The 26,214-nt window shown below is 43.1% G+C and overlaps 1 protein-coding gene across 2 annotated transcripts in view; it reads left to right on the top strand.

The window, feature by feature from the left end:
* The window catches only part of DIS3L2 (DIS3 like 3'-5' exoribonuclease 2), a 334,011-nt gene that overhangs the window by 14,907 nt on the left and 292,890 nt on the right, over positions 1-26,214 (top strand). For both annotated transcript variants that reach the window (XM_060767323.2, XM_060767322.2), the window contains exon 2: positions 442-1,178. In XM_060767323.2, the coding sequence (XP_060623306.2) occupies positions 458-1,178 (721 nt within the window). In that variant the 5' untranslated portion in view covers positions 442-457. The remainder of the gene's footprint in view (positions 1-441; positions 1,179-26,214) is intronic.

The raw sequence follows: 26,214 nt of genomic DNA, 5'->3' as shown, positions 1-26,214 counted from the left end.
AACCCAGTGTTAGGTTTGCCATAGGTTGGAAATGACTTGAAGGCACACAACAACAATGTAAAGTTAGCCACAAGTGAGGCTGTTGTGCAGGAAATAATGAAACTAGTTTGGCATTGGGATAGGAAGTGTGGCACATCCAAGGGATGCTGGGAGCAATGCCGGAGCTGTGTACCGAGGGAGGATTGAGAGAGAAGTCCATATAGACCTCAAAATAGAGATTGTGGTTTGGTGGTTTGTGGGAAATATCTGAAGCAGTGAAGAGAAGGATTGGAATTAGACAGTCAGCTATTGAGGACTTAGTCTCTTGCTTCTTGCTTGGCTTTTTTTTTTTGTGCCTGTATTTGCTCACATTATTCTGCTGCATCACTTGTTTTGATTGAAGAAGATATAATCTCTCTTCTGATCCCACATATACCTGACATTTGCCCTCTTTGGTGGCAGGTAATATTCTTGGACCATGGAACAGCAAGGGCCTCCCAGAGGCACCCCCGTCCACGTTTCCAAGGACGCCCCAAGCAAGCCTTCCATCCCTCAGAAAAACGCCTACGCTCGGCTCGTGCAGAAGCACCACAGCGGACGGTTCCATTCTTACTTGAACCACATTGCTCAGAAGCTGCAGCTGGAAGAAGGCGCCCCTAACGAATCGGGTTTGGATGTTGAGCCATCCTTGAAAAGGGGCCTGGTGAGAGAGGCCCTGCTGAAAAATGGCATGAAAGCGCCAGGTGGCTTTCCGGTGAGAGCGATGCCACCAGGGCAGCTGGAGGTGGGACGATCGGAACGCCTGAATGATAGCCGAGAGGAAAGTTTTGCCAGGAAGCAGCAGCAGCCCCACTATCAAAGGGATCCTGATGCTGGCAAAGGAGGCCACGGTAAGGATGTAGTGGTGGAAGAAGAGGATTACGTTTCTCCTAACAGCCATGGAGATACAGTGGCCATCTTCAGAGTGAAGCAGGTGGTGGGCGGCCAAAGGCTGTTGACCAGACCAGCTGTCTCGCAGCAGCGGACTTCCAGTTCTGGAGAAAGGGACCACGAGGAGTTGCGGAGTAAAGACAGTAGCAATGACCCTGCAGCCATCTTGGGCAGAGCAGAAGGCTATGTGTCTGCTGGGCAGTTTGGCATGGAGTTGCCCACCGCGAACGTTAGGAAGACTGGCTTCTTGTCGCCCAGCCAACCTCATGGTGAGAGCTGACTGTCTTTGATGTGGTTGCAGTGGTTTAAGGCATTAGGAGCCTATAGTTTATGAATTACTTGGGTGGGATTATAGTGAAATGAATGCCATGTTATTGACAGTTGTTCGAGGACCAGATACTTTTACTTATCTAATATTAATAATGCTACTGCTACTGAAGACTTGCGGCTGGTTTCAAAAGGAGAAGCAAGAGAAAGAGATTTCTAATATTTAGAGAAGCTACCTCCCAAACCTGATGCGTTCCAGATATGTTGAACTATAATTCCCATAATACCACAACCAAATATGTTTCTGTGGAATTATGGAAGTAGCAATTCACAATATCAAGAGATTAATCACACGTAGAAGCCAGGTTTAGAAACTATATGTAAAGGAGCGTAAAATTTGTGAGAAAGATGGGCAAGGATCAATATCAGCTTAAGAGTTGGTTTATAAAGGGACTATTAATTACAGAAGGATTTATTTATTTGATAGCATAGCGTTTAATGTCCCTGGTTTGGTTTTACTTCTTATGCAGGCTGTTTGGCTTAGGAGTAAAGGTAACAGAGGCAAGGCTTGTAAAAAGAACGGTAACAAGTTTTATTAGAATATAACCGATTCAATGTTTCTTCACTAGAAGCACAAATTTAGTTGGTTACATTAGTAAGGTTTCATGAATAACTTTAGGTACAGACTTTAAGAGGTTTCTGTAAGCCGATGTATCTTTCCTGGACAACTGTCCTAATAAAACAAATAGCTAAAAGGCTTATTTAACAGAATTGGCTCCCAGCCAAACCTTGATTCTTAACCCAGAATCAATAACTCCCTGTAGCTTTACCACTACCGGATCCTTTCCTGTAACCCTTTTGGTCACAAATTAGTTCCCTGAATCTCCACCCAGAGATTTCAGTCTTCTCTGTAACTCTAATGGTCACAGACTCTTCCCTGTTTCTCCTACTAGAGAAATCAGTCCTTTCTGCAACTCTAACGGTCACAGACTCTTCCCTGTTTCTCCCATTAGAGAAATCAGTCCTTTCTGTAACTCTAACGGTCACAGACTCTTCCCTGTTTCTCCCACTAGAGAAATCAGTCCTTTCTGCAACTCTAACGGTCACAGACTCTTCCCTGTTTCTCCCACTAGAGAAATCAGTCCTTTCTGTAACTCTAACGGTCACAGACTGCCTATTTCAAACAGCCATGCAGCTAGGTGACAGTTGGCTCCACCCCCGTTGCTATGGCAACTCAGCTCAAGCCAAACCAGCCACCATCTCTAACAAAATATAATCCTACATACTTACCATTTATTAACTATTGTTTAAGCAACACATAACCATAAGAATAAAAATACACATCGTCACACTATATTTTGAAGCAAATGTTTAAGTGACCCCTGTTCCTATTAATATTTATTTTTATATTCGTTATTTTATTACATTGACATTTCATGATTTATTTAATTTATTCAATAGATTTATTTCCTGCCTTTGTCTCAATATGGGACCGAAATCAGCAATTTCACCATTTTAACTTTTTGCCTTTGATTCTGATCCGCCACGCTTGGCTTCCCCGTTTGCAAGATCCTCATTGCGAACTTGCCTAAACTCATCCTTATTATAGAGCACGTGAGATCTCCCATTTTAAAACAAGACACACCCTGCTCTTACATCATCTGCTTAGAATAAAGTGGGTAATTTGGCCCAGAAAGTGCAATTTCTCTGGGGAAACATGAAGGAGTGATATAGAAGGAATGCCACTTGCAAAGTCCTTTCAGCCTCCTGTGTTACCTGACATTGTTGATAATGTTTAAGGCTAGCCTGAGTCCTATTTTCTGTACATAGCATGGTATTTATGACATTGAACTAAGTCGGAAAGTCCTGACTTTGGATGTTGCTTCTGCTGTGGTTGAAGGGACTAAGCCCATTATGGTTTTCCATGCATCATGAGGTACATGTTGGCTTTACCATTATACGCAGCTACAGATTTGTAATCTGAGTTAGTCTGGATTGATATTTTATATTTGGTTATGTAGTTTGGATCTTGTCAAAGAGTGAGTTTTGCTGATACTTGGAGATGAGCAGGTGACATATTTTCCCCAAACCAACATTGACAGAATGCTTTTTAAAAGTGCAGTTTGATTCTTGTTAAAGTGCTTTGGAAATTGGCAGCCTTTACAATCTGCAAATCAGTCGGAACGAACACTCTAACTACTTTCTCCTTTATTTATAGTCAGGATCTGGGATAGTGGGGCCTGCTGTCTTAGTTTGGATTAAGCGTAAACGCTTAGATTTAGCAATTTTGTTTGGACCTTGTCAAGGACAAACAATTAATACTCATATTTACAGGTGAGTTACACTGAGATTAGGTGATGAGCGCATGACATCAGGCCAGTTTTGACAGAATGCTTTTTACTGGGCATTTATAACTTCAGGAAAGCCTTCTTTCCAACTAGAGCAGTGGTTCTCAACCTGGGGTCCCCAGATGTTTTTGGCCTACAACTCCCAGAAATCCCAGCCAGTTTACCAGCTGTTAGGATTTCTGGGAGTTGAAGGCCAAAAACATCTGGGGACCCCAGGTTGAGAACCACTGAACTAGAGTTTTCAGACAGAAAACTAGAGAGGGTTCCTGTACCTTCAGTGTTTATGTAGAACAGACAATTTCAGCAGGTGTTACTTGTTATGCAACCCAGTAATACTCCACACCTGCTTAACTTCTCTGTTGTTGTTGTTGTATGCTTTCAAGTTGTTTCTGACTTATGATGACCCTAAGGCAGTGTTTCTCAACCTGGGGGTCAGGACACCAGGGGGGTGGCAGCAAGGGGGTTTCAGAGTAGTCACCAAAGACCACCGGAAAACATATATTTCTGTTGGTCTTAGGAACTCCTTTGGCAGAGAAGGCTAAAGATCTCTCTACCTGTCCTTCTCTTCCTTTTTGGAGGTGGCAAATCCTCCCCACCAAAAGCCCCCCTCTTCTGTGACTCCCCTCTCAGCCAAGGGGAGACCTGTTTCTGAGACCCCCAGACGATGAATCCTCCCACCAAAATTCCCCCATTGCTTTGATTGGCCAGCCTCTCAGCCAGCCTCTCAGTGAAGGGGATTCCTGTTTCTGTTTCATGCGTGCTTGGCGCATGGCAGTGTGGTTCACATGTGTGGGTGAGGGAGAGCGTGTGAGGCTGGAGGAAGGCTTGCACTAGCGAGTCCCTTCATGGCATAGGGATTCTCTGTGGGAGGTTTGGCCCAATTCTATCATTGGTGGGGTTCAAGGGGTTCTTTGATTGTAGGTGAACTACAACTCCCAAATGTCAAGGTCTATTTTCCCCCAAACTCCTACAGTGTTCACCTTTGGGCATATTTAGTATATGTGCCAAGTTTGGTCTAGATCTATCATGGTCTGACTCCAGAGTGCTCTCTGGATGTAGGTGAACTACAACTCCAAAACTCAACGTCAATGCCCACCAAACCCTTCCAGTATTTTCTGTTGGTCATGGAAGTTCTATGTGCCAAATTTGGTTCAGTTCCATCGTTGGTGGAGTTCAGAATGTTTTTTGGTTGTAGGTGGACTATAAATCCCAGCAAATACACCTGCCAAATGTCAAAATCAATCCCTCCCAACCCCACCAGTAATCAAATTTGGGCGTATTGGGTATTTGTGCTAAATTTGGCCCAGTGAATGAAAATACACTCTGCATATTAGATAGTTAAATAATTCATAACAGTAGCAAAATTACAATTATGAAGTAGCAACGAAAATAATTTTATGTCTGGAGGTCACCGCAACATGAGGAAATGTATTAAGGGGTCACAGCATTAGGAAGGTTGAGAAACACTGTCTTAGAGATTAACTGAAAAAACAAAGTTGGTAGTATAAGATCTTGTAGACTTAAGTCTCCTTCCTCAGATATAATCTGTTCAAGCTTATACGTGTTAGCAACTGCCTTCTCTCAGTTAGTCATTTAGATTCTACAAGATCTGTTTCCATATTGATATTTCAGACTCACACAGCTATGTCTTTGAATTCTAAAGCCATTAAAGGTGCAAGATCTCTGTATAAAGCTTGCATGTTGTCAACTTTATTTCCAAGATTTCATAGGTGAAATCAGTGAGGCTCCTCACCACTAGTTTCTAACCATTAAGCACCATTGCCTTCTTGGTCCACCGCTCTGCTGTAGATCCAGTTCCTTTGAGTAGAACCTGGATAACCTGTTTGAACGACAACATCTAGATCTGTGGTTCTCAACCTGTGTGTCCCCAGATGTTTTGGCCTTCAACTCCCAGAAACCCTAACAGCTGGTAAACTGGCCGAGCTTTCTGGGAGTTGTAGGCCAAAACATCTGGGGACCCACAGGTTGAGAACCACTGGTCTAGACTATTTCAGCCAGGCTGGCTGCTTCTAAAGACTCTTTTCTGCTTACTATATTGATATGTTTCTCAAGTGCCACATGTTCTGAACAGATTTCTGGTGGTAACATTGTCCTTTTTGTTTATTTCAAATTAGCTTTCACTTTTATGCCCAGTCCCTCGAGGGATTTCACATTTTATGGAAGGCACCTGGGAAGGTTTAACGAGTTCTCATAAAAACAGTCTGATTGTCCTTATAAGAGAGGATAAGAACTTAAGTTGACTTAGCAATAGCTATTTACCTGGATCCTCATCTGTGTGCAGGGGGAGAGGAAGCAATGGGCACTCCATTGCAAGTCTGTGCAGGCTAACATTGTTCTTGAAGCAAGGCCACATCCCAAAATGGAGATAGAAATTGGTTATGAAAGGGAGAACAGTCTAGTATATCGTGTTAGCCAATGTGAGTGAGAATCTTCCACAGAAATAGATCCAGAGGCCTAGAAGTGACTCTAGCAAGCTCATGTGGTGGTTCTAAGTCACGTTTGCCTGACCCTTGTGGAATTTCCGTTCCACAGGTGCATCTTGGCATAGGTGGGGCACCTTGTTTGTTCCTACCCGAGCCATGTGGAGGTGTGGATTATACCCATCAATGTGGTGGGGGTGGACCAGCAGATCATAGGGCATCCAAGTTCTCCCATTCCAGTTGGAGAGGTTTGGAACAGGTGGCTTTTTCCTGCTGTGGGGAGAGTAATCCCAAATAGGTATAAAGCCAATTCCCTCCCAAAATAAAGACAGTGGATTCCATCAGATCATAGAGTTGGAAGAGACCTCATGGGCCCTCCAGTCCAATCCCATTCTGCCAGGCAGAAAGACAGTTAAAGCATCCCCGACAGAAGACCATCCAGTCTTTGCTTAACAATCTCCATAGAAGAAGAATGCACCGGACTCTGAGGCAGTGTATTCCACTGTCAAAAACCTCTTACTGCCAAGTCAGTCCTTTCTTAGGATTGGGTGGAATCTCTCCTCTTGAAATTTGAACCAGTTGCTCCATTGTGTCCTAGTACTGGAGCAGGAGAAAATAAGCTTGCCCCCATCCTCAATATAGTATATTTTAGATATTTAACCATGGCTATTATGTCCTCTGTCAGCCTTGTTTTATCACAGCTCCCTAAACCACCCCTCATAAGCTTGGCTTCTAGATCTTTGATAATTTTGGTCTCCTTCCAGCTTGTCCCTGTCCTTTTTTATTTGTGGCGCCCAGAACTGGACACAGTGAGGTCTGACCAAAGCAGAATGGAGTGAGACTCTGACTTCCCTTGATTGAGACACTTGACTTCTATTGATGAAGCCTAAAATACACCCATTCAACAGACCTGAAAGAAAACTGGTTCAAAATGTTTTCCATGTGGTACATGATGTCGCAAAAACTGGGACTGCTGTACAAAAAAGTCCAAAAGTGCTGGAAATGTGAATTACGCACAGGCACTTTTTATCACCTATTGTGAACATGTTCCAATGCAAGAACCTATTGGCAAGGGATCCAAGAGGAATGTCAAAAATACTAGAGATAAAGATCCAGAAAAAAACCCCAGAATACTTCCTTCTAGGGATAACTGACGAAGACATCGAACTTGACCAAAATAAGGACATCTTGTTTACGTACCTGGTAATGGTGGCCAGAATGGTTTATCCAAAAAAGTGGAAACTAAAAGAGATGCCAACCAAAAAAGAACGGGTAAACAAAGTTAGCAAAGTAAGAGATATGGATATTTTGACTTTCCACCTTAGGAACTCCAAAGGAAAACCCATTAAGAGAACAGATTGGAAAAAAATACGACAAATACCTGATCAAACTCCAGGGGGTCATTCCATGAAAAAAAAAATGACGCTAACCAAAACTTGGAAAGAAAATAATAGCTAGAAGTAGAAAATAGAGCAAGAGAAATAAAAAATGGAGAAAAGCCAAAGACAAAGAAAGAAATTTCAATTCTATGTATTTGTACAAATAGAAAAGCACCTAATATTTTTTTTTTAAAAAAAACCCACCCCTCATAAGGCTTGGCTTCCAGATCTTTGATAATGTTGGTCGCCTTCCAGCTTGTCCCTGTCCTTTTTGATTTGTGGTGCCCAGAACTAGACACAGTGAGGTCTGACCAAAGCAGAATGGAGTGATACTATGACTTCCCTTGATTGAGACACTTTACTTCTATTGATGAAGCCTAGAATCTCCTTGGCTTTTTAAGCTGCTGCATCACACTGTGGACTCATGTTCAGCTTGACGGTCCTTCCGTCCTGGGCCCGGTGTTGTTCAACATCTTTATTAATGACTTAGACGAAGGGCTAGAAGGCATGATCATCAAGGTTGCAGACGACACCAAATGGGGAGGGATAGCCAATACTCCAGAGGACAGGAGCAGGATTCAAAATGATCTTAGATTAGAGAGATGATTCGCCAAAACTAACAAAATGAAGTTAAACGGGGACAAATGCAAGATACTCCACTTTGGCAGGAAAAACGAAATGCAAAGATACAAAATGGGGGATGCCTGGCTCGAGAGCAGTACGTGTGAAAAAGATCTTGGAGTCCTCGTGGACAACAAGTTAAACATGAGCCAACAATGTGATGTGGCGGCAAAAAAAGCCAATGGGATTTTGGCCTGCATCAAGAGGAGCATAGTGTCTAGGTCCAGGGAAGTCATGCTACCCCTCTATTCCGCTTTGGTTAGACCACACCTGGAATATTGTGTCCAATTCTGGGCACCACAATTCAAGAGAGATATTGACAAGCTGGAATGTGTCCAGAGGAGGGTGACTAAAATGAGAACAAGCTAAAATGGAGAACAAGCCCTATGAGGAGCGGCTTAAGGAGCTGGGCATGTTTAGTCTGAAGAAGAGAAGGATGAGAGGAGATATGATAGCCATGTATACATATATGAGAGGAAGCCACAGGGAAGAGGGAGCAAGCTTGTTTTCTGCTTCCTTGGAGACTAGGACACAAAACAATGGCTTCAAACTACAAGAAAGGAGATTCCATCTGAACACGAGGAAGAACTTCCTGACTGTGAGAGCCATTCAGCAGTGGAACTCTCTTCCCCGGAGCGTGGTGGAGGCTCCGCTTTTAAACAGAGGCTGGATGGCCATCTGTCAGGGGTGCTTTGAATACAATTTTCCTGCTTTTTGGCAGAATGGGGTTGGACTGGATGGCCCATGAGGTCTCTTCCAACTCTTTGATTCTATGATTCTAATGTTTTCAAGCCCGGACTCCCCCATCCCATTTAAATGGCCAAACCTTGAAGTTTCTCTTTGGTTTTATTACCACCCATTTTGTGGTTGTTTTTCAGAGGGTCTGAGATCTTCACGTGGGTGCGGTTTTGCTCTGCTTACTCATCTCTGCATTGGGTAAAACGAAGTATCTGCAGATAGTGGGATGTGGAGACAAACTGCTGAAGAAGAAAACTTTCCATGTTTTATGAAGAGATGTTCTTCCCAGTTAACTATCAAGCCTAACTTTTGGGAAGTTCTGGGCAAGTAGCCTTCCAGAAAGTGGTCTTGCTTCATATGCTTGTGTGCATTTGGAGACAGCCAAACAAAAATGCGTCTCATCTCTAAGTAGATATAGTTCTGTAACGCAGAAGGTCGTATTTGCGTGGCCAGATGTTTTGGGATTTATGCTGTTTGGCAATATAAAGCCTTGATTTAAGAGCAGACAGATATGTTTCAATAGTTGTAGCAAGCCATGAGCATGCTTGCTTCTTCAGCAAATCTATAAATCAAAAGCATTTATCATAAACTGGTGATTTAGATTGGTGTGAGATTTAATGAACCCCTCCTTTGTTAATAGATTGCTTGTTCATTCGGATAGTTGAGAACCGAGTATTTGAAATGAGATGCTACTGCTATAATTACATGCTGCCATCTCTGGTGTTTCTGCGTTGTTTTCAGTCAGGTCAGGTGAAAGTACTTCTGCTTGTGGTTACCGAGACTAACATTTACTAACCACTAAATGCAATTTGGTCTCGCAAAATGGCCCCGCTCTGATCTGTCGGAGTGAATCATGTGTTGCTTTGTACGGAGCCCGCTTTGCCTATAGAAGCTGGGCCAGCAGATTTCACGCACTTGGGCTAATGACCATTTGTGAGCGTTTGTCTTGGGGATTGTGCAGAATGTGCTGGATTACTTTTATAGAGCCCATACTATATAATTTATGACTTGTGGCAATTTTTTAAGCAGCATTTTGGCCAGAGGGAGATGAAAAACATTTGCACCAGTCTTTTCTGACAGCTGATTTTTATTCATTCTGATTCTCTAACAATGGGAAGAACTTGGGGAAAGCAGCTGATCCTAATCCTGCTGTGTTTCTCCCAGGTGGTTCATGGGAACTGATAATACCTTGCTATGGATTGGGGAGGGCAATGTCCCAGAACCATTTCTGTGGACTCTGAAGCCCCCCAGACTAGGAACAGAATGTCCTCAAATGTCTTCTAGCGTACGTGAAAGCATTCTCATCATGTTTTTGACCTCTCTGGCCACTCTACACATAGGAGATGTTAATTTTTAAAAGGCAGAAAGTGAACAGACCTATACAGTCCACGTTATTTCAAGAACCACATTGTCTCTTTTGGATCACAATTCAAAGTTCTTGTGACGGCGCGAGTGGCTCCACCTATGTATAGAACTGTTAGTTGTAAGATTTAAACTGTTGTATCATGCTTAATCCTGCCCCATTTACCCTGTTTATGTATAGTTGTATGGATTGGTTGCTTGTAGCTGTCAATCAGTACTGTTTGGCTCTACCTCTTCCTGCAAGAGGGGAGAACTTCCTTTTTCCTTTCATTCTGCCTTCAGAGTTCGTACCAGATGGACGTGAGTAAGAGACCTGACTCTAAAGGACCCTGATTTAAGTTACCTCTTAGCACCAGTTCTGAGGTTTTTTACCCCTGGGACTTATGCTTTATATCCAGATCGTCCTGGACAATTATTGAGGAGACCCAGGCGCCTTCAAGCCGGTTCTTTTGGCACCAAAGGAAGATCCTGAATCTTCAAAACATAGGCCATCTGAACTGGGGTTGTGGTTTGCTCCGGCATTCACAGCCATTGAGGAAAGAGGAAACTTGGTGAGGCTTCTCAGCTTCAAACCCCTTGGACACAGGACTAATTGAGACTGTAACGTATGTTTTTCTTCACCCCTCTAAAGTTTTCCAGCTCATTGCTTTGAAGAAATGACTTTGTGATAAATAAGCTATTTACAGCGTTTTGGGTTTTTGGGAGTTCCAGTTTCCTATAGGAGGGCAAGAAGCAATCCCCTGGGGGAAAGATGCCACGTCCATCCCCCCTTCATTAAGAATAATAGCCCCCAGGCGCAACGGCACAGTTCTAGACAAAGTGCTGGCCTTAGCCTATAAAGCCCTAAATGGTTCCGGCCCAACCTACCTGTCCGAATGTATCTCTCCTTATGAACCATCCAGCCCATGCTGGGAAGGCTTTTCTCTCTGTCCCACCATCTTCACAGGAAGATCTGGTAGGAACGCAGGAGACCAGGCCTTCTCAGTGGCTGCCCCAGGCTCAGGACCTTCCTACCCAGAGGAGTTAGGCTGTCTTCCTTCCAATTTTCCTGTTGCATAAAAATAAAAACTTCTGTTTAGACAGGTGACCCATTCTGCTAAAAATAATAATCTGACCCCATATTTTTTTTGTTCTAAGCAGCTTTGAGTCACAAATTGGGAAAAGGTAGGCTAGAAATACAACAATGACAACTCTTTCCAACTCTTTGATTCTATGAACTGTAAGAAGCGACTTTTGTTCATCAATTGCTGTTAAAAAAAATCCTAAAAATTGAAAATGTCCCAATGGTGGTGGTGGTGATGCTGCTGGTGGTTATTGTTGTTGTTATTATTATTATTTTATTATTTTATTGCAAAGGGTGTGGTGGATTGTGTATGGCCCTCCAAGGTCTCCTAGGGGGACTAATGAGCTATGGTTGCCCATCTTTGCTATAGGCTCTTGCATATTGATGATACGTGCCTTTATAGGGGTTTTTTTGAATCTATATGCCTGACACCTGAGATACCAACAGTTCCAACAGAGAAGTTGGTGCGCAAGACCTGTATTCAGATGTTAGTCTTCACTACAGTAAAGATGGTATTTGTGTGTGACCCTGGGTTCACTTTTTCTGCTTGCTATTTGACTGATGACTGCATACCCAGCATACAAGAAAGAAGGCAGTGTGTGTATGTACACCTTTAGTTATCTATTAACTTATGGCATTCCCATTAATTTTATTGAGCTTCTTAGGAAAGGAGTTCTCAGGTATTTTGGCCAGTCTCTTCCTCTGAAATACAGGCCACAGCGCCTGGTCTTGAGTGGCAGTCTCCCATCTCAGGCTGGCCCTGCATAGCTTACCTGTCCGAATGTATCTCACCTTACGAACCACGGAGGACTTTAACAACATCTGAGGAGGCCCTGCTCTCGGTCCCACCTTCGTCACAAGCATGTTTGGCTGGGACGAGAGACAGGGCCTTCTCAGTGGTGGCCCCTCGGCTCTGGAACGCCCTCCCTAGGGAGATCAGATCTGCTCCCTCCCTCTTGACATTTGGGAGGCAAGTTAAAACGTGGCTATTCGAGCAAACGTTTACAAATGCAGAGTAGCTAATATAGGAAATTGAATGACCTGACAATGGAACTGGACAATGCTTGAGAATAATGAGACGCTGATGATGTTGTTTTTACTGCTTTTGTGATGTTTTATACTGTTTAATGTTTTTTACCTATATTATGTTTTATGTATACTGATTTGTTGGAAACTGCCTTGAGTCGCCGATTGGCTGAGAAAGGCGGTATACAAATACAGCAAATAAATAAATAAATAAATAAATAGCTTCCAAGATTTATTTATTTATTTTGGTGTTGGGAGCGAGTTGAGAAACTGCAAGTCGCTTCTGGTGTGAGCTAATTGGCCGTCAGCAAGGACTTTGCCCAGGATATGCCTGGACGTTTCACCATCCTTGCCCTGAGTCCTCTTCGGGGTGAGAAGGGCAGAATATAAATGTTTTAAATAAATAAATAATAATAATATGAACCTAAAATCGAAGAGATAACGTCCCCTAAGAATCTAGGAGCCATCTAGTTCTGTTAAAAGAACAGATATCCGGTCAAAGCATTGCACACAGATGAACACCTGCAGTGCACACTTGTTCAGGGACATATGTACTGTTATAAGTTCTGGGAATATTTGTCCAGACAAGGTAGCCTTTCCAAATTCTGGAACGGGACTAAGACGTATGGTGCTGATACCGTCTAGCCCAGTTCTGGAAGCCTCCAGCCAGTGCAAAGCTAGCCTGCCAGTTGGTGTGGAAATCTTGAAAGCCTAACCACATTTCTTTTTGTCCTGAAATTCAGCAGTTTGTTCGACAGATGACGTTAATCTTCGTAATGGGATATGGAGGAGAAGGGAAGCTGGATTTATAGCGCGGCATTGTCTGGGAAAGAGGGGAGCTTCTATAGCCGGTGCTTCAAAACGTCCCTGCAATCTGCTGTCCTGACTACTTACTTGTGCAATTCGATGTAATGTTTTTGGCTTGCAATGAGAACACTGCAATGGGATGGTGCCGTGGGTTAGGAGGTTAGACCCTGTTCTTGTACAGACTACCAGTTTTTCAATTTCTCCAGTTCAAAGCTTAGTGGAAGCAAATACAATTCTGGGAAATCTGGATGGGAATTTGCGTGGAAAAATTCCAGTTTCCATGACCAGATGATCTGAAGCAAATACGTAGAGTTGGGCCAGTAGTCTTATTTGTATGTTACTTTGGCTATAAAACATTGTTTTCCTTTGCCATTGATGGCTTTCCAAAACATAAAAAGCACTTAACAGTTTTCGGTTTGTTTTCCTCCTGACCTTATGTAAGAGAGGAGAAAGCAGCTTGCTTAAACCTGCAGTGAACTGTGTAATTGAGCTGGGGCTGAATATTTAGTTTTGATAGACTGTTTTGTGTTACATGCTTCCTCACAGATTTTGTGCAAACTGCTCATAATTGTTACAAAATTTCACAATTTTTACAAAATTTCACCCAAAGGAAAAGTGTTCTTGCCATACATCAAGGGAACCACTGACCGCAGAGGGAAGCTGATGAGGAAACACAACATACAAACAATCTACAAACCCACCAAGAAAATCCAACAAATGCTACGTTCAGCAAAGGACAAGAGGGATCCTCTCACCTCTGCAGGAGTCTACCGTGTACCATGCAGCTGTGGACAAGTCTACACAGGGACCACCAAACGCAGCAGCATTGCCCAGACACGCATCAAGGAACATGAAAGGCACTGCAGACTACTTCAACCAGAGAAGTCAGCCATAGCAGAGCACCCGATGAACCAACCTGGACACAGCATATTATTTCAGAACACAGAAATGCTGGACCACACCAACAACCACCATGTCAGACTACACAGAGAAGCCATTGAAATCCACAAGAAGCATGTGGACAATTTCAACAGAAAGGAGGAGACCATGAAAATGAACAAAATCTGGCTACCAGTATTAAAAAACTCTAAAATTACAACAGCAAACCAGCAGAGAGGAAACAACCAGGCACATCTTAACACCTCTCAACAGAACATTTTCCCAGGCTCAGCCAGGCCTCCAAATGCTAATGAAGGTGATCAGCTGAAACATTCACACCTAGCTTCAGCAGAGAGCTCTTTGCCCCACCCCAGCCATTCCACAGATATATAAACCCATTGTCCTAATTCCAACAGACCTCACTACCTCTGAGGATGCTTACCATAGATGCAGGCGAAACGTCAGGAGAAATGCCTCTAGAACATGGCCCTATAGCCCGAAAAAACCTACAAGAACCTAGTGATTCCAGCCATGAAAGCCTTCGACAATACAATTTCACAAGTGTATGAGCATTCAATTTGTATTATTCCAGGATTGAGTTCTCCTGTCCCACATGGTATGTCTAATCATGTGCTCATGGGGATGCATCATATCTTTGCAGGCCATCATGTATGAGGTCCCAGGACCTGTGGTCTGGAAGCTCATCCAGAGATACATAGCTTTGTTGAGGACTAGGCCCTTGTCGCCGCAACAGTCCAACTTCTACTTCCTTGACCTCTTTGTTATGTGAGCTGTTTCATGCCTTTTTTTCCTGGAGATCTTTTCAAAGATGCCTCTAGCCTCTTTCCCCCTCTTTGCTTTTTATTTCCTCCAAAGAAAGCAAAGGAATATTTTCAGCTGTGTTTTTCTTTTTTCTTTCCGTGGTTCTCTTGTTTCTTTTGCTGGTGTCCATTATGAGGCATCTCTGAAGCTTTTTATAGCGCTGTGAGCCTTTCCTTTGGCTGCAGAGGAAGAAGCGGAAATTTCAGATGGCGTCCCGGGGCAAGTGGGGGCGGGCGGAGGAGATCATGCAGCCACTCAAAGAAGGAGAGACCCATTCGGAGCCGCGGGCGGAGAGAGCCTGGCGCGGATGGAGGGCATCTAGCAGCGAGTGGAGGTTGCCCTAGGGTCATGCTCAGGGTGGAGCAGGTTCACGGAGAGTCCGGCGAAACCATCAGCGTGCCGCAGCCCCTCCCGGACAAGGCAGATGTTGCCATTGCTCTCAGCTGGAGTGCGGGGACTGTTTTGATAAACTTTCAGCCCCCTGCTACTAAAAAGGGTTTCAGGGCCAAGCCTCAGCAGAGCTGCCAGAGTGGTGTATTTTTGGGCTTCGCATTGTGCTCTTGCGCTTGGATAGTTTGAGTCCTGCTCAGAGTTGTTGCGTTCATTCAGGTGCACGTAGCGTTGGAAGAGACCCCATCCTTTCTGCTATATAGGAACATATTTGTTGTTGTTGTTCATTCGTTCAGTCATTTCCGACTCTTCGTGACTTCATGGACCAGTCCACGCCAGAGCTCCATGTCGGTCGTCACCACCCCCAGCTCCTTCAAGGTCAATCCAGTCACTTCAAGGATATCATCCATCCATCTTGCCCTTGGTCGGCCCCTCTTCCTTTTTCCTTCCATTTCCCCCAGCATAATTGTCTTCTCTAAGCTTTCCTTTCTTCTCATGATGTGGCCAAAGTACTTCATCTTTTATTTTATTTCGGTTGCTTCTACCCCGCCCTTCTCACCCCGGGGGGGGGGGGGGGACTCAGGGCAACTTACAAAAGCAAGGCACAATTCGATGCCCGCATCACATAACAGCAAAAGACAATAACATCAATTAACAAGACAGCAATTCTAGCAATAACAACAATTAACAGAAAACAATAATTGTTATATGCAAAAACAACCATAAAACCAATAAAAGCAATAAAACCAATACAAACCTCATTGACGGTCAGCGTTTCACAATCTCATAGTTAAATTCCAATTCCAGAATTGTCAGTCCTTTCAGTCCTATCCATCTGGTTTCCATATCTAATTGTCAGATTGCCCAAAGGCCTGGTCCCACAATCACATCTTTACCTTCCTCCTGAAGGCGAGGAGGGATGTTGATGCCTTGATTTCCTCTGGGAGTGAGTTCCACAGGTGAGGGGCCACCGCTGAGAAGGCCCTGCTCCTCGTCCCCACCAGCCTCACTTGTGATAGCGGTGGGGTCGAGAGCAGGGCCTCCCCAGATGATCTTGGCCTCTAATATCCTTCCCTCCAGTGAGCAGTCGGGCTTTCTTTCCTGGAGGATGGACTGGTTGGATCTTCTTGCTGTCCAAGGCACTCTCAGCACTTTCCTCCAGCATCACAGTTCAAAAGCATCTATCTTCCTTTGCTCAGCCTTCCTTATGGTCCAGCTGTCACATCCATAGGTTACTACAAGGAATACCATTACTTTAACTATGCGGATCTTCATTACCAGTGTGATGTCTCTACTCTTCACTATTTTATCAAGATTGGTCATTGCTCTCCTCCCAAGAAGTAAGCATCTCCTGATTTCCTGGCTGCAGTCTGCGTCTGCAGTAATCTTTGCACCCAGAAATACAAATTCTGTCACTGCCTCCACATTATTCAAGCCATAATAATCGATGGCCACCCAGTTGCTGCTTAAATATTTCCACAGAAGGGGACTCCACCGTGCTCCAAGGCATCGCATTCTGCTGCCGAGCGGCTCTTACCATCACGAAGTTCTCCCTAATGTTGAGGTGGAATCTCTTTTAATCCATTGCTCCATTGTGTCCTAGTCTCCAGGGCAGCAGAAAAGAAGCTTTCCTTTTTCTCCTCAATGGGACATCCTTTCAGATATTTAAGCATGGCTCTCATGTCCCCTCTTCAGCATTTTCTTCTTTATGTGTACATCCCCAGCTCCCTAAAGCCACTCATCATCACCCATGGCCCTAACCCATTGTTTCTGCGTCTTTGCCCATTTTGGTTACCCTTCTCTGGACATATTCCAGTTTGTCAATATTCCCCTTGAATTATGGTGCCCTTAACTGGGAACTGGATTATTTCAGGTTAGGTCAGGTCTGACCAAATGGAAGAGAAGGTGCTTGGCAATATTTCATCAGTGGGAGTTTGCCATTGTAATCCATTGTAGCTGGGAGAATGTGACTTGGCCAAAATCACCCAATTGATTTTTATGGCTGAGCAGGGATTTTATTGGATTTTGGAATTTTTGCATATAGATAATGATCCATCTCTAAAACAGGAACCAAGTTTAAACACAAAATCCATCTATATTTCATATATACATCAAAGTATATTTAATAATTTTGGGTATGAAACAAAGTTTGTATACTGAACCATCAAAGGTGCCAGTATCCCAACCTCCCTTGTGGATAATTTTGGATTTTGTAGGATTTTGGATTTAGGAGTTCTGTGTAAGGGATGCTCATCATAGCCTTTGCAGGTCCAATTGGCACCAGTGCTGATATCTGAAAGTTTAGTTAAAACCTATGTAGCCTTAATTAATTTTATCCAAGTTGCACATGTGTTATAGTTTACGTTATTTTAAGTTGTTTTAACTCATTTTTAATTGTGTCGTTTTAAGTGTTAAATCATTTCATATGGTCTTAATCTCTTTTAAACTCTTCCAAAAGGATTTTAATCTACCCCACCCTGAGATTTCCAGATACAGGGCAGGATATACATGTCATAATAAAACAGTACTTTAATAATGAATGTGCGCAGGCAGTTCATCACTGGATGTCAAAGTCATCAAATGACAACCGTGTACATACAGAGCAGCCCTTAAAAAGAGAGAAGCGCTGAGAAAGACCACCTAAGAATATGGTCTTACTTATTTAATCCGTATCAGATGGCTGAGTGTTCTTTGAAAATATTTCAAAGCCATTTACAGAACGAAAGACAGATTTTAAAAACATACATTAAGACATGAAATATCACAGTATTATATTCACATTCTCATCAGTAAAGTGAGTGAGTGTGTGTCTTCAAGTCACCTGTCAATCTATGTGGTCCCATGAATTCGTATTGCTTTCTTAGGCAAGGTGTACTCAGAGGTGGTTTGTTATTGCTTCTGTAGAGCACCTGTTTGGTAGTCTCCCATCCAAGTAATTACCGGGCTAACCCTGTTAAACTTCCAAGACCAAGATCCAGTGCTCTTAAGGTATTTAAGAATGCAAAATGGTTATAAACATGGTGAAGAGAGCCAATGTGGTGTCATGTTTTGAGCACTGGGCACCAATTCTGGGGACCAGGATTTGATTACTTGCGTGGACCTGGAAAGCATTGAGTGAGCCACAGGCTCTCAGCCTCAAGAAACTCCATGATATGGTTTTTTAGGGTTACTGTAAGTCAGAAACAATTTGAAAGGTGGTATTCCAGTTGGGGTGTTCCAGCAGAGAAGGCCCTCTTTGATGATCTACCATAGTTATCTCCACTGGTGGGACACAGAAGAGGGCTATCATAACCACTTGTGATAATCTGCTTCTGTGACATTAGATGAAAACACAGCTGAAATGGATGCTTTTGTCTCTAGTTTCCACAATCATCTTAGTGAGTCCCTAAGGGGAGATAGGGTGGAATATAAATAAAGTTTTATTATTTATTATACTGTCTCTTTTGGTTTGGGTTTCTTTCCAATCTCTCCACTAGTCACCCAAGACAGCAATTATCATTGTACAGCCCTTGTTACCCTGGTGCTTGGTTTTATTAATCACATAAGCTCGGTTTAGTGACCCCCAAAAGTGCAAGGGGTTTATATAACCAAACCAATTTAACAGAAGATGAATAATAATCCACAACTGCTTGCTCTTCAAATGCATGTGGTTACAATATGACACCTGGACCCATGGGACCAGTACCTACACTTCCACCTATCTCAGTGGTTCTCAACCTGTGGGTCCCCCGATGTTTTGGCCTTCAACTTCCAAAAATCCTAACAGTTGGTAAACTGGTTGGGATTTCTGGGAGTTGTAGGTCAAAACACCTGAGGACCTTAGATTGAGAACTGCTGACCTATCTACATCTGACAAAATATAATATCATTTAATTCCGTTGTTAACCTGAAGTTTTCCATTGTTTTGATATACATTGGGTCTTCTTTTGCTAGTCTTATTTGATAGGGCACTACTCCACATTTTGGGTAACCAATTTCTTTTTCATAAATTGCATTATTTTTTCTAAGTTTTGGTAATTATTAGCCTCCTTGCACATATCATAATAAGAATAATTTTTAAAAAAACTTTTCATGGGTTAAGGAAAACACTTGGGTACTGCTAATGGTGACAACGATAGCTCTTCGGCTTAGGAATGGAGATGAGCACCACCCCCCAGAGTCAGACTCAACTAGACTTAATGTCAAGGGGAAACTGACAGCCTTTGAGAGGGCCATCTTCCTCCATGAATGTCTCTGTTTCCTATTTCCTAAGATGCAAAACTGTGTCATCTGGGGTCATCTGTCCCAGTTGGAATAGAGACAAGGACACTATGTCAGTGGCTTCCCATTGAAACAGCCCTACAAACAGCTGTCTTCCGTTCCCTTGCAAAAGTTGCATTTCCCAGTGTTTTGTCTGTTTGTCTTTCTTTTTAAACAAAGCAGGTCATTTGATCTCTAATTATTTTAGAAAAGTAAAGAATTTCTTTTGATCTGCTCAGGACCTCATTCTTAATGTGGCTTGGATTTAAGATTGTGTTGCCTCTGTTTTCTGGTTTCTACAACCAGCCTCCTTGATACTCCACTAGTTCAAACGTTTATTTATTTATTTATCGTGTCAGGAGCAACCAGACATTTGTATTACATGTTCAACAAAACAAACAAACAAACAAACAAACAAAACATAAAGTTTGCAAGCTTGGTAGTTGATTAAATGTCCTTTGACCAGTGTCTGGCCACTTGGGAGTGCCTCTGGTGTTGCCGCAAGGAGGTCCTCCATTGTGGATGTGGCAGGGCTCAGGTTGCATTGCAACAGGTGGTCAGTGGTTTGCTCTTCTCCACACTCGCATGTTGTGGATTCCGGGTTCAAAAGTAATAATGAAGTAATGCTTGTGGTTTGGCAGCTGGGATGCCGTGAGCTTTTTTTTGGGAGGGAGGGGGATGTAGTAGTGTTTAGAAGTGAAATCAAAGTGAAGAATAGTAATCTCTCTATATTAGCTGGGGTTGAGGGGCATAGGATCCCTGCAAAAGTGAGTAAGTTTTTAAAAAGCTATTTTTTGTTTACATGACAAAACACCTTTCCAAGAGTCTCCAGTATGACTCTGTGTTCAACTTCCACCAGGAACTGACCATAGAATAGTTCTGGAAGCCTTAAAGATAACTAGGGAGTTATTTTCTCTAAGAATCTCTAGGTCAGTGGTTCTCAACCTGTGGGTCCCCAGATGTTTTGGCCTTCAACTCCCAGAAGTCCTAACAGCTGGTAAACTGGCTGGGATTTCTGGGAGCTATAGGCCAAAACACCAACAGGTTGAAAACCACTGCTCTAGGTCCTCTGGCAGAAGTTGATCCTGCACAGGAGGACCTAGAGATTTATAGAGAGAACATTTTAATCCAGTCTATGAATGATCAGATCTTCAAAAGGCAAGTTTGCAAATTTATTTATTTATTTGTCGTGTCAGGGCAGCCAGTCAATTATATTACATTTCTAACAGAACAAAGCAAATAAACAGACAAAATACAAAATTTGTGAGTTTGGTAGTTGATTAAATGTCCTTTGACCAGTATCTGGCCACTTGGAGTGCTTCTGTTGTTGATGCAAGAAGGTCCTCCATTGTGCATGTGGTAGGGCTCAGGTTGCATTGCAGCAGGTGGTCAGTGGTTTGCTCTACTCCACACTCGCATGTCGAGGATTCCACTTCTGAAGGTTGGTTCTGCATCTTGTGGTGCCAGAGCGCACTCTGTTCAGCAGCTTCCAAGTCGTCTAGTCCTTTTTGTGCCCAGTGGGGAGTCTCTCATTTGGTATCAGCCATTGGTTGAGGTTCTGGGTTTGAGCCTGCCACTTTTGGACTCTCGCTTGCTGAGGTGTTCCAGCGAGTGTCTCTGTAGAACTTAGAAAACTATTTCTAGATTTAAGTTGTTGACGTGCTGGCTGATACCCAAACAAGGGATGAGCTGGAGATGTCTCTGCCTTGGTCCTTTCACTATTGGCTGCTACTTCCCGGTGGATGTCAGGTGGTGCAGTACTGGCTAAGCAGTGTAATTTGCAAATGTAGAGAGCTAACAATATGGCTATGTATGTAATGTATAGTATGTGTAATAAGGTAAGTGATTAGTTGGGAGGAAAGAAGGGCCTGAAAAATTGGGGGGATTGCCGATCGTCTGAACGTTTGTCCAAGTTAGGAATATATAAAAGAGATGTGAATTAGAGTTAGAAAGGGTCGACCTGAACTTAGATGTGTTAAATAAGTACATCGGGCTAGTGTTCCTTGGGGTTTAGTTCCAGGATACCAAAATGCTCAAGTCCTATTATAGACAATGGGGCCATAAACAATGTTCCTTATATGAAATACCAAACAACTCAAGTGCTGGATGGTTTTCCCTTGAATATTATTGAGCCGCGGTTGAATCTGCAATTGCAGAACCATTGGATACAGAGAGTCAACTATAATATTAAGGGGAATACAGTGGGAACTGCCAGAAGGTGCGTATTCAAAAACGTATAACATACCTGGCCCGTTTTGTTTTTCGTCCTGGATAATTGCTTGAGGTAGAGTTTGGAAAAGTCTTCTTTCTTTGGACTGGAACTCCTGGTGTTATTCTTCGGTCACCCCCAAAATATCATTTCCTAAGCCCTGGTTGAAGATACAAAGCTAACTAGGCCAAATGAGCAGAAGACATGTCTCCAGATGCTGAAGAGATGACTATTTTTCTAGGAAAATGCCTGATTGTTTCAACCTGTGGATATTCTCTGGGGCTACTTTAAATCAACATTCATAGTTTGGTAGATTTGGGGTTTTCTAAACATTTACTGGACAATATAAAGCATATAAACAAACAAAGTCTCCCCCGAGGAAGGCTGCGGGAGTAATTGATGTTAATTGCCTTCAAGGCAACTTGGACTTATGGCAGGCCTATGAGAGAGTGAGCTTCTCAACAACCTCACTCAGGTCTTCCAAATTTGGATTGTGGGTCTCTTGATCAAGCCTGTCAACCTGTAATGCAATTGCCCTTTTCTCCTACTGCTTCCCACTTTCCAAACATTATTGTCTTTTCTAGTGAGTCATGCCTTCTCATGCTCTGCCATGGAATTGAGTTTGCTTATGTGAACTGCGTGCCTTGCAAACACGTGGGCATTTTTGAAGGTTAATAGAAAAAGTCCTGAACTTCCCAGAAAACTGGGCCCAGCTTGTGTGACGTGTTTTCCATGTCCTGCTTCATCTTTGAGTACAGTTATTTTTTAGACTGCAACTCCCAGAATCGAAGGCCATCTTGGAATTAGTTTAGAAACTAACTCTCCCAAACAAAGTGCGGTTTCCATTCTTGTCTCTTTCTTATTACTCTTCTCTATTGCATGGTGATTTCTTTTTAGTAGAGTCAGGCTAAGACAGTGATTTGTGTGACTCCCTCAGACTCTGGGAGAGAAGCGTCTGAATCCCTGCTTGGCCAAGGGAAATTAGAAGAAAGCAATTAAGAGGCACTCAGGAATAAATTTTGCCATGAAAACCCTGTGGTAGGTTTGTCTAAAGGTCATAGTTAAATGGAGCCTCTCTTATTTTTTTTTAGTATGCTACATCTATGCATTTTTAAAACAAGATAAAACAATTGGTTATTTGTTCCTAACTTTTACCTTTGACGTATCCATGGGTCAACAGACTGGTTCAAGATTGGGAAAGGCGTACGGCAGGGCTGTATACTTTCCCCTGACCTACTCAGCTTGTATGCAGAACACTTCATGCGATGTGCGGGGCTTGAGGAATGCAAGGCTGGGGTGAAAATTGCTGGAAGAAACATAAACAACCTTAGATATGCAGATGATACCACTTTGATGATCAAAAGCAAGGAGGAGCTGAGGAGCCTTCTAATCAAGGTGAAAGAAGAAAGTGCAAAAGATGGGTTGCAGTTAAACATCAAAAAAACCAAGATTATGACAACAAGAATGATTGACAACTGGAAAATAGAAGGAGAAAACGTGGAGGCCGTGACAGACTTTGTATTTCTAGGTGCAAAGATGACTGCAGACGCAGACTGCAGCCAGGAAATCAGGAGATGCTTACTTCTTGGGAGGAGAGCAATGATAAATCTTGATAAAATAGTGAAGAGTAGAGAAATCACACTGGCAACCAAGATCCGCATAGTCAAAGCAATGGTATTCCCCGTAGTCACCTATGGATGTGAGAGCTGGACCTTAGGGAAGGCTGAGTGAAGGAAGAGAGATGCTTTTGAGCTGTGGTGCTGGAGGAAAGTTCTGAGAGTGCCTTGGACAGTGAGAAGATCCAACCAGTCCAAGAAATAAAACCTGACTGCTTGTTGGAGGGAAGGATAGTAGAAGCCAAGATGAAGTACTTTGGCCACATCATGAGAAGAAAGGAAAGCCTAGAGAAGACAATGATGGTGGGGAAAATGGAAGACAAAAGGAAGAGGGGCCGACCAAGGGCAAGGTGGATGGATGGTATCCTTGAAGTGTCTGGATTTACCTTGAAGGAGCTGGAGGTGGTGATGACTGACAGGGAGATCTGGTGTGGACTGGTCCTTGAAGTCATGAAGAGTCGGAAATGACTGAACGAATGAACAACATCCATGGGTCAAAGCAAAGCCCATATTTTTGGCCCTCAAACCTGCCCATGGTTTATACTTGAAGTCAGTTTATATGTGACTATACATGGTAGCCAGGCAAGTCACGAAGCTAATGATAGCCAATGCCTGCTTCTAACTTGAACTACAGCTCTCAGCATTCCATGGCAGTTGAGCCACGTAACTGCCCCAGACATATCCATTCCCCTTCTCTTTGAAATCTTGTTTTATTTCAGCCAGTCTCCTGGGAAGGATTGTGAGTGGAACTGTAGGAAAGATGATTTCAGATACAAGTACTTTAGAGGAGAAAATCTTAGGTATGAAGAAGAATCGACTGTTCCCTCTGTTACCTCTTCCACCTCATGCAAAAATACTCTGCTCGTTTTGAGTGACACCATAACTCAAAATCTGCTGGACAAATTGCCGCCAAATTTGGCCACAATACACCTACTAACCCAAGGAGTGACCATAACGAAGAAAAAATATGATTTTGTCATTTGGAAGTTGTATTTGCTGGGATTTATAGTTCACCTACAATTAAAGAGCATTCTGAACTCCACCAACGATGGAATTGAACCAAACTTGGCACAAAGAAATCCCATGACCAACAGAACACACTAGAAGGGTTTGGTGGACATTGACCTTGAGTTTGGGAGTTGTAGTTCACCTACAGAGAGCACTGTGGACTCAAACAATGAAGGATCTGGACCAAACTTGGCACGAATGCTCCATATGCCCAAATATGAGCACAGATGGAGTCTGGAGGAAATAGACCTTGACATTTGAGAGTTGTAGTTGCTGGGATTTATAGTTCACCTACAATTCCAAACAAATTCTGAGCGAAGTAAAATAGAGTGGGACTATGACTTCCCTCAATCTGGACGTTATATTCCTATTAATTTAGCCTTGAATCCACGCCCAATCCAATTACAATTACAAAGAGCATTCTGAACCCCACCAACAATAGAATTGGGCCAAATTTCCCACACAAAACCCCCATGACCGACAGAAAATACTGTGTTTTCTGGAGGTCTTTGGCGACCCTTCTGACACCCCTTCGTGACCCCCCCTCCCACTGACAGACAAACAACAAGAAATAGTGTTTACCCACAAGCATAAAGAAATTACATATACTGTATTAGAAACCAACACTTTGTCATTACTTTATTTTCCAGATCACCAGACTGGGCCACAACAACAGCAATGTCCCAACTGCATATGAAGTAGATTTGGGTGGTTTTGGGGAAAAGGCAGTGTGGGTGAGGGCTGTGGAGCCCTTTCAGCAAGTTCCTTTCCTATGTATGTCTATATTACTTCTAAACGAATTGACCTGAGTATCTAGCTTGGTACTGAGGCTGTTGTACTTTGGACATATGTGGGTTGAGGTCACTTGCTGGAAAAAGCAAAAGTGCTTAGTAAAGTGGAAGGCAGTAGGAACAGAGGATGACTGTGTTACAGATGTTTTGATATATTCAAGGAAACCATTGCTCTGAGCTTATAAGATTGATTAGGGCAGCCATTTGGAGATCTCTAGTGCAGAGGGTTGCCACAAAGTAATGTTGTTGTTGTTGTCATGACCTCATGGACCAGCCCACGCCAGAGCTCCCTGTCGGCTGTCACCACCCCCAGCTCCTTCAAGGTCAATCCAGTCAGTTCAAGGATGCCATCCATCCATCTTGCCCTTGGTTGTCCTCCTTTCCCTTTTCCTTCCATTTCCCCCAGCATAATTGTCTTCTCTAAGCTTTCCTTTCTTCTCATGATGTGGCCAAAGTACAGTACTTCATCTTGGCCTCTACTATCCTTCCCTCCAATGAGTAGTCGGGCTTTATTTCCTGAAGTATGGACGTATTTGATCTTCTGGAGGTCCAAGGCACTCTCAGAACTTGAGGTTGACTTGGTGACAATTATCAGTAAGAACAACTCATAGCTTCGTTCTGAAGAGTTGTAATTTGGTTGGGCATGGATTCAAGGCTACATCATTAGGAGTATAATGCCTAGATTGAGGGAAGTCATAGTCCCACTCTATTTTGCTTTGTTCAGACTTTGCTTGGAATAACCCTTGGTTCAGCTCTGTGCACCACAAGTCAAGAAGGAGATGGACAAGAATGAAGCGTGGTGGAGTCTCCTCTGGAAGTTTTTAAGCAGAGACTGTATGGCTGTCAGGAGTGATTTGAATGTGCATTGCAAGCCCTTGTGGTTTCTTCAAACTCAATTAGTTGTTTAGATGGAGAGAAGAGGTCTTAGCCTCCTCTTTTGGCTATAAAAACCAGAACATCCTCTCTTTTTCTGCTTCATAAGTTACCAGAGTGGATGGGAATTTTAACCACGGTTGACAGGGTCATGTTTTCCTTGCCTCTCTTAACCTCTCCTTATCTGCAGGAAATAGAGGGAAACCATGCCTGTCTAGGGATGGTGTGTTGAAAACACCTCCTTACCTGATAGCAAAGCATTTTGATTTCTTTTATCTCTATTTTTGGCGTTGCTCCTTTTTCCTCTTGCACTTCTGCCAACAAATGGGGAGGCTTAAGTGTGTGTGTGTGTGTGCCTTCAAGTCGCCTGTTGATGGATAGCAATCCCATGAATTGTACAGGTTTTTCTTAGGAAAGCAATTCCCA

This window comes from Anolis sagrei, chromosome 3 (assembly GCF_037176765.1).
Source record: "Anolis sagrei isolate rAnoSag1 chromosome 3, rAnoSag1.mat, whole genome shotgun sequence".
In the NCBI taxonomy this organism is placed as follows: Eukaryota; Metazoa; Chordata; class Lepidosauria; order Squamata; family Dactyloidae; genus Anolis; species Anolis sagrei.
Note: the sequence above shows the minus strand (reverse complement) of the source record. Positions and strands in the feature narration are given on the sequence as shown.